This window comes from Myxine glutinosa, chromosome 2 (assembly GCF_964187855.1).
Source record: "Myxine glutinosa chromosome 2, kmMyxGlut1.1, whole genome shotgun sequence".
NCBI classification, from domain to species: Eukaryota; Metazoa; Chordata; class Myxini; order Myxiniformes; family Myxinidae; genus Myxine; species Myxine glutinosa.
In genome coordinates this window covers 163,938,277-163,951,778 of record NC_136262.1, presented here as the reverse complement: position 1 = coordinate 163,951,778, position 13,502 = coordinate 163,938,277, and the positions used below count along the sequence as shown (strand labels likewise).

At 42.1% G+C, this 13,502-nt stretch overlaps 2 protein-coding genes across 3 annotated transcripts in view; both read right to left on the bottom strand.

Moving 5' to 3' along the window:
- LOC144890982 (protein FAM200C-like) overlaps nt 1-13,502 on the bottom strand; it is a 1,200,974-nt gene that overhangs the window by 355,387 nt on the left and 832,085 nt on the right. The gene's annotated exons all lie outside the window — the stretch shown is intronic.
- The window catches only part of LOC137421111 (fibrillin-2), a 291,848-nt gene that overhangs the window by 208,798 nt on the left and 69,548 nt on the right, over nt 1-13,502 (bottom strand). For both annotated transcript variants that reach the window (XM_068106839.2, XM_068106838.2), the window contains exons 11-13: nt 4,539-4,874; nt 2,390-2,455; nt 1,554-1,685 (exon numbers count right to left, since the gene is read on the bottom strand). In XM_068106839.2, coding sequence (XP_067962940.2) covers nt 1,554-1,685; nt 2,390-2,455; nt 4,539-4,874 — 534 coding nt within the window. The remainder of the gene's footprint in view (nt 1-1,553; nt 1,686-2,389; nt 2,456-4,538; nt 4,875-13,502) is intronic.

Sequence of the window (13,502 nt, the reverse complement as noted above, 5' to 3'; positions counted from 1 at the left end):
TGATGAAACTTGTTATGCAGCATCTTTAAGACATAAGCTAGTTTGGGATTGCATTTGGGCGTTGCACACCCAAAAATGGGCGCGGCAGGGCGGCCATATTGAAAAATCAATTTTTCTCAATCTGGTACTTCCTAATGTAGCTAGAACTAGAAGGCTGAAACCTGGTGGGTAGACAGTATGTAACAAACCTCAACACATATATTACGGGTTTTGACGATGTCCGAAAAATGACCTCGTCGTGACCAACGTCATGACTTGACCCATAAACATCAGTTTGGACGACGTCCAAGCTCTAAAAGTCACAAATGCTGATCAAATTTGATGAAACTTGTGTGGTGTGTGTGTGTGTGTGTGTGTGTGTGTGTGTGTGTGTGTGTGTGTGTGTGTGTGTGTGTGTGTGTGTGTGTGTGTGTGTGTGTGTGTGTGTGTGTTTTGAATGAATATTTAAACCCTGTTGAACACATATATTGAAAAATTCAACATATCTTGATTCAATACCATACATGGATATTGTTTGACCAAGTCTTTCTAAATAAATTCAAGTCTGAAATGTGAGAAAAGTAATTGTAGTTTTACTTTTCATGCCTCACTTAAAACTCAATTTTTCTCGTTTCCTGTTTAAACATGAGAGACCTTCAACGTTACTGTACCTCTTTAGCACATATAAACTATATAGTTTGTGGTTCTATTATGCATATTCTAACCATATTGATATAGACCAGTTGAGTTCAGGTTCCCTGGAACCTCTAGTTTACCTTCGCACTCGGAGGTTTTTGTTATAATAAAGCAACAGTGATTTAAAATCTCTGAATGTTGGTAAGCTGCCTGGAACATTCTTTATTCAAAGAATGTGGACACGAGGGCCGTTCCATTCCAGGATAATCGTAGCTTATAGTTATACTTTAAATCATAAAAAAACCCAAGGTGGGGGGCGCTTGAATAACGGTATTACCTGGCTTTGGGCTATGGGCCGGCAGGATGGCCTCGACTGGAGGCACGAGCTGTCCATCATGGGTTCTAATATCTATTCTATTCAGCTTCAACCCCACCTGAACACATGATTTTGAGGAAAAGTATAAGCTACAATTGTTTGAATTACTGGGTTGGCAGCACGGCCTACAGGTATGCACACTCACCTCTAAGCTGTCTAGCCTAGGTCTGAATCCCAACCCACCTATAAATTGTCATCCCGGTGTTCCACAGGCAAGGTGATTCATCAATGTGTGTGCCATCCCACGGATGGATGTCAAACTGGGCGTCTCGTCTGCTGGCATTGGTTGGTGGACATTAAAGATCCCACGGTGTCCTTGAAGATTAGGTGAGCTATTTCCTCCCATGGCCAAATACCAAATGTATTCTCTAAACTACAGGGGGCACTGCATCGGTGGCACAGCTGCGCCCTCACCCAATGATGCTAACCTGTAGCCTTGTGCTGCATCATACGAAATAATAATTAAAAAAAGTATTGAATTACTGGCCGAGAAATCGATCATGATGTTTGTACTGACAACAACTCCGAAGGATTTCGATTCATGACAAACCCAACAACTTACCCACACAGTTTCGCCCGTCTGGTGTGAGGTCGAAGCCCGCATTACATATGCAATGGAAGCTTCCTTCAGTGTTGACGCAGCGCCCATTCTTGCAAACCCTTCCGTAAGCATGATAAGCACATTCATCAATGTCTGTCAAAGAGAAAATGTGTGTGTGTGTCTGAGCAAAAAGCTAATTATACACCAAAAATGAGTTTGTTCATTCAAACCAACTTCAACTTCAACAAACAACAACTTTGAAATACCAACTTCTGTCCTGGAAGTCCTTGGTATCTTTGTGTTTTATACTTCTCCCTCCGCTCCCCCCCCCCCCCCCTTCCCACGCCTCCTCCCCCCCAAGCCCTCTCCCTCCCACACATCTCCCTGCTCTCAAATGTTATGTTTGTGTGCTTCCCCTTCTCTCCCCATCTTGTCTTCCACTCCCTATTTTTATATATTTTGTTTGTCTGGTTGATTTGTTTGTGAAGTAAATGTTAGCTCTTTCACGAGCCTCGATTCAGTATACAAAAAAAACAAAAAAACAACAAACTCAAAGCACAGTACTGTATTAAATATTCCATTTTATGCATTAAGAAAGAGGAAAAGTGAAAGTTTTCTTCATTTGAATGCCGGCCTATTTCTTTATTAGCCTTTTAAGCATTCTTGTCTGAGGACATGTCTAGCTCACGATGTTTTGATCCCAATTTCGAATCCCTTTGTCCAGCATCTCCAAACATCTTTTTTATTCATGTTAAAGTGCACTAATATCTCCAAATATCCTTGTGCTTCACACGATATTTGTACAAGGTCCTCCAGCTCATTATTTAAAAGAAAAAACTGGTTTCCCCGTGACTTACCCACACATGTGCCCCTTGCGTCGATCTTGTACCCAATGGGACAAGTTCCATTATATCGACCAGGGTCTGGGAGAAGTGAATTGGAAGGCATGTAAATGTATTATCACAACAGGTCATTGTTTGTCTCCAGTATTTTTTAGAGTATCAAACACAAATTTGAAAAACTAAATTACTATACTGTATGTGAACGTTCGTTTAAAAAAAAACAAAAAAAAACGCTTTACTACATGATATGCAAAAAGCAAATTAACTTTCAGTGAACTTCCTAGAAATTCCGACAGGGTCAGATATTGTGAGTAACGGCTTGTGTGTGAAAAGAATGTGACATTTTACAGCCAATCACAGAGGCACAAAGCCAAGCCAAGCCAAGGTAAGGCAAATTCCACTGCAAATCAAAAATTGCCTTTCCTGCTGAACGGTGCATTTTTTTTCCTCTTCTATATCAAAGCGAATGAGACGTTGTTTGTTTGTGACCCTACTCTGAGCTCCCAAGGTTAATTGCGGCGAAACCTTATTGGATCACACGTTTTACCACGATGCACCTTACTCAGGGTTAAACCGTCATTTTCTCACAATTCATAACTTGTCAACACACGAGCCGCCACCTGTCGCCATCTCTGAGGGAACAATGAATGAATGATCGTTTTAAGGCCATTTTCCCCACTAGAGCGGGGGTTAGCCTTGTGGGCCCCATGACAATCATGGTTCCCTGTTTGAGGCAATGTTTTTATGGCCGGATGCCCTTCCTGATGCCAACCCTTAATCGCCTCTTACGATGCGCAGGGATACGGTGTACCTATTCTAAACTGCCTTCCTGACGCCAACCCTTGGTCGCCTCTTACCTATTCTAAATCCTATTCTAAATCCTATTCTAAATCGGGGTACACACCGTGATCATTCATCCCAGCAAGCTGGTACTCAATTTGCCGACCTCGGAAGGATGACGGGCTGAGTCAACCACCCTGGCGTTAATTCATCGATCGACTGGGATTCGAACCCAGGATCCTAGGATCCCAAGCCGGCACCCTAACCGCTAAGCCAGGGAAGAAGCTCCAATAATCAAATGTGGTATCAGATATGAAAAATAACCGTTAATTAGAACGTTACCATGATCAGTAAGAGCGACGAAAAGGAAACACGTGACCTCTCTGATGCGCTAATTATTCAAAAACCTAAAACAGTACAAACACAATATAATACATCGATTTAAAGGTAATTTTACTGCTCATCTAATGACGTAACTCTCAAGGATGTATGAAGACTTTGTAGGAAAAAAAAAAAGGTTACCACCTCAGTTAACGTCCTAAATATACACCCTGAAAATGCTTTAAAACAAGCAATTTAAAACAAGCAATACATATTCTGGCCCTTGAGGGGGAAAAAAAACATTCAATATTGTCGACCCAAAAGGATTACAATTATATGTTCAATTTTATTGGTATTTCTGTTCATTATTTTGCAGCTTGATAAATAAAATGTTTGTCTCCAAATATGTGCTTAATCGTGGTATTCCAATCTTGCTTAATCGTGGTACCTCAGATCCTGGGTAACGTGGGAGGAGGGAAGGGTGGTGTGGGAAGATAAGTTGTGGGGTGGGAGTCTGGAGGGAGAGGGTGGTGTGGGATGAGGCAGGCGATGGGATGGGAGAAGGGACCCGGCAGATCAGGTGAAACTTGAGTTGCTTCCTCTTTAACAATTTGAGAAAAAAATGGAGAATATGGCAGAAATAATTTTTTCCTTAATCATATTTGTAGTTTATTTGATCTCCATTTATTGTTCGCTTCTGCCTGGAGCAGGAATAATAAAAATAAAAATATAATAAATATGGAAATAATCTTTAAAGTACATAAAGACATGTTTGAACAATCTCTCTGAATGTTTATTTTGTTTAAAAAAAAATTTTCAATCAGCTGACTGGTGATGAAGTGGCAGGGTGTTCTATACTTATGTGTTCATTAAAGGCACAGAGGAATAGCTGGAGATGACAATTATGCAAGCACATATTTATGAAAAGCTAAATAATACCTAAAAGGAATATCGAGAATTTAAGAAAAATAGTGTGTCATTATTTAATTTTATGGCAATAACGAATGGATAAAAGTTGCTTGGTTAAACAAGATGCCAGGAATGTGATGTTGGTGTGGCTTACATGGACCACCTGGTTGTACTGGGTACAATGGACCACCTGGTTGTACTGGGTACAATGGACCACGTGGGTGTCCTGGGTCCAATGGACCACGTGGGTATCCTGGGTCCAATGGACCACGTGGGTGTCCTGGGTCCAATGGACCACGTGGGTGTCCTGGGTCCAATGTACCATCTGGTTGTACTGGGTGCAACGGACCTGGTTTCCAGGGTCGTTGCCCTGGTTGCCAAGGTGTCTTTGCCATAGGGAGGAACGGATCTCGAGGATGAGGTGGAATCGAAATGATTGGATCAGTCGGTCCATGTGGAAAAACAGGAAAGCAGAGCCACTGGTGCTCATCTAAAAAAAAACAGGGACATGAAAAGACGTGAGCCCAGAATCTAATTATATTTTACAATTGCATGTAAAATGAAGGTTTATATGTCTGCCTATTATTTACAGATTGATCAATTGAGCTTCCACAATAGAAGTAACTATCATGATAGTTCAGTAAGCATCACGACCCCACTGGGCCTATCTCTTCCACAGATGTTTTTAAAGCAGGAAATCATAGTTTCACCAGAATCCCGCAAAACACAACAGCCTATTCTAAATATTTTACTTATTCCTCCCCATATATAGTATATGCACATATGCACATATGCATCTGCAGAGCCAGTGAGAAATGGGTGGGATATCAGATGCAAAAATAAAAATTATATCATGGCCTGACATGGACGAACAGAATCATTAAAAGATAGTTTTTTACATCACCTGTGTCAACTTTATATTTCTCTCAGTTTCTTAGCTATTCTTACAATCATTCCTTTACATACTAACCAGCTCGTATTGATGAAGAAAATGTGAAAATGGTTCATGCTGGTGTCGATAATAAAGTTTGGCACATACATACTACATTACTTTCTATACATCATACAATTTCATACATGTCTAAGATAAACTATGAAAGGCCACAATTTTTAGTGATTTTATTCGGAGAAAGTCTCTTAAGTAAGTTTGACTCCTTCTTCCCCCCTCAGCCTTAAATATGTTTGCGGGAGGGGGGGGGGGGTAAGGATACCGACACCTTAATCCAGGTAGATTGTATCGATTAGTGTGCTCCGACTGTTGTGGAGAAGAAGAAACCTCGAGGCAGGGCCATGAGCCATGCCCCGAAGAACAGTGATTGGACCGGGACTTGATTGGTACAAAGACTGGTAAGATGGGATGATGGGATTGGAGAAGCAGGCACAGATGACGTCAGAACCTCAAGTACAAGGTAGTTGGAGCGGCGGACATTTTGATCTCTTGGGTCCGGACTTTGTTGGTGAACGGTCGCCGAAAAGCTCTCTCAGCATTGACATTTTATCTCTCTCAGCATCGACGTCCTCTTGGTTATTCTTGTTCTGGACCCCATAGCGAACGGTCGCTATTGCTCGTGCGCAAGGAAGCTTCATCGCGAACGGCCGAGTTCCAAGATCTTGCTAGTGGTCGTGAGGAGGCAGAGCCGCGGACCGAGAACTGCGGTTTCCCAAGCATGAACGACGAGTGGACAGGCGCTGCCTGCTCGATCGCTTCACACACAGAGCCAGGAGTGGGCAGGCCACGCGGGAGGCCCACTTCACACCAACAAGCACGTTTTGCACGCAAAGACGTAGAGGCCTCGGACGATTCCTGACGAGATACACCAGCCAATTTGATCTAAGTGCCCACTAAATAACACATTTATTTTCAGTTATTTTATCCTTTGTCTGTATTCGGGTCTGTGTGGGAGCGCTCCAAATAGGAATATAGTTTTATTGTGTTTTCTTTGTTACCAGCATTTTCTTTAATAAATCCGGTATTTTTGTACATTTTAATTCCGTGTTGTTCGAGTTAATTTATCCAGGTGTGAAGACGACGGGTGGAGGCTGTCCAGGTAAGTTCGTCATCCCCCTTTCCCTCATGTGTAAAGAATACCGTCATTTTTGGACTGAACGCCTCGCAGTTAAAGCTCGTTTGGAAATCCGTTTCCTTGGAAGATTTTAATCACCAGGAACACGACAATAATATTGCTCACAACTTACTGTTTTGCAATACAACCACCTCCATCTCCTGTCACTCATGAGAAACCACTGCAACCAGGATTCAAACAAAATACAAATGCAAGTATAACTTATTTTTAAAACCACATTCTCTAACAAGAAAGAGCAATCAGAGATTGCAGCCAGGAAGTGTTTTAGTGGTTTTTAAGGCTTTTGTGTTAAAACAAATATGGCGGCTAAACCACGTGACCAATGACGCCACCAATACTTTTTTTCCTCCACCAATTTATGCATAGATGGCGCTAAAGAAATTTCATCTTGATTCGATGAAGTTTTGTACTTGTCGAATTATGACGTCATAATGGAGGAACATATGTTATCATCATTAACATATGTTATTCTCCATGGATTGTTATTTACATTGAGCCATGTCTCATATTTTTCTATGCAGCGCTTTCAGAGATATAGAGGTGCAAAGTTTTTTGTTTTTCCCAAGATAGCTCCTGTACCACATGACCTATGATGACATAACTATCATTAAAAAATTATACAGGAGGAGGTGCACCTATGGTGAAAATTTCCTGACAATCAGACCAACGGTTGCAGAGAAAAAAATTTCCCATCTAATCTGATGGTTTTGTACTTGTCGAATTATGACATCATAATGGAGGAACCTATGACATCATCATTAATATATGTTATTCCCCAGGGAGAGTTACTTACAATGAGCCATGTCTCAATTTTTTCTAGGCGGCACTTTCGGAGATATAATGGTGCAAATTTTTTCGGTTTTTCCAAGATGGCGCCCACACCACGTGACCTACGATGTAATAATTATCATTAAAAATTATACAGCAGGAGGCGCACCTATGGTGAAAATCTCCTGTCAATCGGACCAACGGTTGCAGCGAAAATCATATTCTGTGTAGACAAACAGACAAATGAAAAATCACTCATTGAGCGACACTTGGCAAAACAGAACAAAGTAGAATGGTACTCAGTAGAGCATCCTTTTGACCTCAAAAATAATTCGTGGTTGAACTCGGTGACCTGATGTGCAAATCGTTTTCAAAGTTTAAGTTAATCTGATGAAAATGGGCAATTTTAGAAATTTGGCCGATGGTGACCTTTTGGCCTACGTTGACCTCAAAAATAGTTGGTGGTTGGTTTCAGTAAGCCGATATGCAAATCCTATTCAGATTTCAAGTCAATCGGATGAAAATTTAGGATTTTAGAAATTTGGAAAAAGTGGTTGACTTTTCACCTATGTTGACCTTGTGACCTATGATCAAAAAACATAGTTTGTGGTTGAATACAGTTAGCTGATATGTAAATCCTATTCAGATTTCAAGTCAATCGGATGAAAATTTAGGATTTTAGAAATTGGAAAGAAGTGGTTGACCTTTGGCCAATGTTGACCTTTTGGCCTACGCTGATCTCAAAAATAGTTGGTTGTTGAATTCAGTTCGCCGATATGTAAATACTATTCACATTTCAAGTCAATCGGATGAAAATTGAGGATTTTAGAAATTTCCAAAAAGTGGTGGAACTTTGGCCTATGTTGATGTTGTGACCTATGTTGATCTCAAAAATAGTTGGTGGTTGAATTCAGTTAGCTGCTGTGAAAATCATATTCAAATTTCAAATCAATCGGATGAAAATTGAGGATTTTAGAAATTTGAAATTGTTGTTGACCTTTTGGCCTATGCCGATCTAAAAAAATAGTTGGTGGTTGAATTCAGTTCGCTGATATGAAAATCCGATTCAAATTTCAAGTCAATTGGATGAAAATTGAGGATTTTTGAAATGGGAAAAAAGTGGTTGACCTTTGGCCTATGTTGACCTTTTGGCCGATGTTGACCTCAATAACAGTTGGTTGTTGAATTCAGTTCATCGATATACACAACAACAACAGGCATTTTAAAGCCATTTTCCCTGCAAGAGCGGGGGTTAGCCTTGCGGTCCCCGTGACAATCTTCTCCATTTTGCCCTATTTTCTGCATCTCCTTGTTAACCCCCTTGCCTGCATTTCTTCTTCGACCATCTTTAGCCAAGTCTTTCTCGGTCTTTCACGTCCTCTACTTCCTTCTCCATTCATTTCCATTACTCTTCTCAACCAGTCACTTTCACCCTTCCTCAACACATGACCAAACCATCTCAAACGGTTTCTCTTCGCAGCATCCATCACAGCCTCTATTCCCATCATCTTTCGCAATTCATCATTTGTCTTCCTCTCTCTCAACGATACTCCACACATCCACCGAACCATTCACATTTCCACCCTTTCCAGCCTTCGTTGCTGCTCTACGTTCATTACCCATGTCTCGCTCCCATAAATCATAACACTTCTCACACATGCAGCATACACCTTTCCCTTCAGCTTCAACGACACTCCCCTCCTCGTCAGCACGCCACTCAGTTCCCAAAACTTCTTCCATGCACATCTCACTCGAGCAACCGTTGCCGAATCTGATCCACCTTCTCCATTCAGCATGTCTCCTAGGTAACAAAATGTTTTCACACCTTCCAACTTCACGCCGTCTCCAAGATCCAACTCAACATTTCCTCCATCTGCACCTCCCTCTGTGCACACCTTACACTTGAATGTAGCTGCCACACTGGTTAATGACCCTCTCAAACCACTACATTTTTGATGAACCCACTCAGCGCACATTGTACATTGAATGGAATTCACTCCGACACCCTCCCTGCACACAGCACACGGCCACTTCCCAGTTCTTTACACCTCACCACATGCTTTACCACTTGTCATCACCTTCGTTTTTCCGATATTCACCTTCAGACCTTTTGTCTCCATACATTCCTTCCACTTGTTCATCTTCTCCTTCAGTCCATCCATACTTTCTGCAATCAACACCAGATCATCTGCATACAACAACTCCCCACGGGAAACCCACCTTTACGTTCCGAGCCAGCACCTCCGTCACAGCTACAAATAGTAGTGGACTTAGTACCGACCTCTGATGCACTCCCACCTTCACCTCAAACTTACCACTGTTCCCGTCCTTCGTCCTTACAGCTGTGCACGCTCTTTTGTACATTGCCATCACTACTCTGATCAACCATTCCTCAACTCCTAACTTCCTCAATGCCCATGTCACTACTTCACGTGGAACCCTATCGAATGCTTTCTCCAGATCAACAAACCCAAGAAACAACTTCTTCCTCTTCTCCATGTACTTCTCCTGCAACTGCCTCACAATAAAAAGCGCATCTGTCGTTCCTCTTCCTGGCATAAATCCAAACTGCATTTCGTCAATCTTCACTTTCTTCCTTATCCTCCTCTCCAACACCCTTTCCAATACCTTAATTCCATGCTCCAATAACTTTGTCGCTCGATACGAGCCACAGTCCAGATGGTCACCTTTCCCTTTGTATAGAGGGACGAGGGCACTCAGTTCCCAATCCACTGGAATGCGGCCTTCTTTCACCACCAGATTGCAGATCTCTGTCATTCTCTTCACACCCCAATTTCCCGCTGCCTTCAACATATCTCCCACAACTCCCGTCGGCCCTCCCGCTTTTCTACTCTTCATTGCTTTTATCGCTTTCTCAACTTCCTTCTCGGTTATCTTCTCTGCTGGTCCTAAAACTGGGTTGCTCTCTATGTTACCATCCCATTCATTCTCTGCATTCAACAGTATTTCCATATATCTCTTCCATCTTCCTTTAATTCCATCTGGGTCCACAACGATTTGTCCCACTTCATCCTTCAAGCAACTCACCCCCATCACATCGCACCTCTCTTTCGCTATCTGCTTTGCAATCCTGAATACCGCTCTCTGACCCTCTTCCAAATCCAAGCGTTCTCCGAACATTTCCCTACATGCCTCCTGCGCCTTTGCTACATCTTTCTTTGCAGCCTTCTTGACTGCTTTATAACTTTCATGCTCTGCCTTTTCTGCCCCCATACCCTTCGCCTTCTGCCACTCCTTGAACTTCTTCCTCTTCTCGTCAATCTTCTTTCCAACTTCATCATCCCACCACCATGTTTCCGAGTGCCTCGGTGGTCCTTTTGTCCATCCACATACCTCACCAATGGCTCCCAACAGACTATCTTTCATTGACATCTCACCACTTTACACCGATATGTAAATACTATTCACATTTCAAGTCAATCTGATGAAAATTGAGGATTTTAGCAATTTCAAAAAAGTGGTTGACCTTTGGCCTATGTTGACTTTATGACCTATGTTGATCTCAAAAATAGTTGGTGGTTGAATTCAGTTTGCTGATATGTAAATCCTATTCAAATTTCAAGACAATCGGATGAAAATTGAGGATTTTAGAAATTCGAAAAGAAGTGGTTGACCTTTGGCCTATGTTAACCTTTTGACTTTTTGACCTCAAAAACGAATTTATAGGACCACAAACTGTACTATTTGGTGAAGTTTCGTGAAGATCGGTAAAAAACTGTAACCTGTAGGCAAGTAAAAGTGAGCGGACTGAGAAACACACACACACAAACACACAAACCGGAGTGATCAACATACTTGGAAAAAAAAACATTATTTTTTTTTGCCAAGTAACAAACACACATATAAGCTAGATGCTATTCATAGAATACTTACCCTACACAGTCAACTTTTTGTGAGCCAACTCTTCTGTTTTTGAACATAGTTTTTCTTTGATCCAATATGGCTGCCAGACCACGTGAGCGATGACATCATAAATTTATATTCTCTAATATAATTGTTGCATGGACCATGCTCAATACCTTTCAAACTGATCAGACTAAGCGTTCCACGTCATAATTATGGCACCAATGACGTCATCGTTAACACCTATTCCCCATATGGAGTTCTTGACAATATAGTCAGGTTTGTTATGTAATTTCGTTCTTTTTTTGTGGAGATTAGCAAAACTATACATTTTTGGAAAGCTGATAGCACCAGGAATCCGAAAAACCATGTTTCCATTTGCGCAAATTTTTCTTTGGCGGCCATATTGGATTTTCAAAATGGCCACCATCGGAAACCTATTTTTCGCGATATCTCAACATCCGAACCACCTAGAGTGCTGATTCCAACACCTATACCCACATTTTTGGGGATGAGGAATCACATGAAGCCATCTAAAATAATCTACACCTACCCTGGGATACCAGGTGGCAGCCTACAGCGGATTTTCTACAAGGCAATGCCTTGGCCTTTTCGACGCCAAGATTGTTCCAGATTGGTTGTACTTGCACAAGGCCCGACACAAGGGAGACAGCAGTGTTTTTGAGCAGAACATCATAGTTAGCTATGACCAAGACCAGGACATCCGTATCAGGAGAGAAGAAGGTAAGCTGTTCTGCGTTGGGATTGCGGCGAGTTGCCAGCACTGCTTGGTGAATCATCAGAGTGTCTGCCTCCTCATGATTATTGTCTTCAAAATGCACGCCTTTGTTACTCTTGGCCTTTCCTGCTGCACATATAATTATCAGCTTGGAGGCATCTCTGTTGTACTCCAACGTTTTCTCAGCCAGATATTCTGCCAAATCTGACTGTCTGATCGTGTGACAAGAACCGCTTCATGGTGATGTGTTGGATCTTGGTATTGTCCTTCACTTGGTACTGGACTGGATTGTGCCCCCCTCGTCTTTTTTGTCTTGTGCTTTGCTTCAACGAATCGGCCTTGTAAGTATCAAACACGAGGATAACTTCGTCAAAATGTCTTGTCAGTGACATCAATCTGGTATTAAAGCTGACACTGAGATCTTCAACGGTTACTGTTGCAGCTGGTTTTGTCGACAATTTCTGTACAAGAACCATGGCGTCGACTACTGCTATTTTCATAGCTGCAGAGTTATGGACTTGAGCTTGAGGACTTGAGGTCGGAGCTAAGTCACCCGGAGCTAAGTCTCCATGTTTCACAAGGAGATGGATTAACTTTGACTTGTCAAGGCAAGGAAGCAGGTCACCGTTTGGTGCGAACAAGGCGCGAGGTGTAAGGGTGAATTCGTAGTTGCCTATTGCGTCTTTCTGGTCAACATCACGGCTTGATTTTGTCAATATCATCAGCCTTCCATACAAGTCTTTTGTTTCCTTCAAGTCGACTGACTTGTCCCTGAGCATGATCTTGGTCTTCTTCACACCAGACAAGTACATCGTGTTGTTTTCTTTTTTCACGGCTGCAAATAAGCTGACTGTTCCGTTGATTCTTTCGTCAACATACTCTTCGTACAAGTGTTGACCAATGTTGTCGATATTCAGGATTTGTGACGTGTGCTCCTCTGGGACATAGGCATGTGTGATCAAGTTGTATATGCTATTTCCTTCTGTGGTAAATGGATTGCCATGACTCATGATAGCAGCCTTGATCTTTTCAACCGCTGTATTGTTCAGATTCACTGCCCTCGGACTAAGTTCGTGGTGTTCTGTCACTTTGTCTGTTTTGGTGTCGAACTGATCTTTGAATTCTCTGGTCAGCCGTGACAATTCTGGAGAGGCCATAAAGAATCTCTGCCTTGCATTGGCATTATTGGAGATGCCTGGAAGTCCAGAATGAACCTTCATTGCTCTGTTTTCCTGTTCACAAGCGTGGTCTGCACCGATTGATACAAAGGGGATGCTAGATTTCGTTACTGAGATATTTCCATTCTCGAGTTCCCTGTATGTGGCCGGATGCGTCTTCCTCAGGTCATACATATCTGCTATGTATCGCGGCCAAAGACGTTTGTATTTGATACGATCCATGGAGAAAAATAGCTTGCTGAGTGCCTCACCAGATTCGAGGTGGAGTTTGAGATCTGCGTCCCGAGAAGCTTCCACAAAGAACAGAATTGTCTCCACTCGATGCAGGTAATTCATCAAGGACTTGAACATGGCTTTTTTGGATTGTTCTGTTTCCCAAGTCTTGAATATGTTCACAACATCAGCTGTAGTGATGACATTCAACAGTTTTGTGTTGGCTTCTTTCACACTTGTGGCTTTGGTGAACTTGTCCTTTTCTGAACATG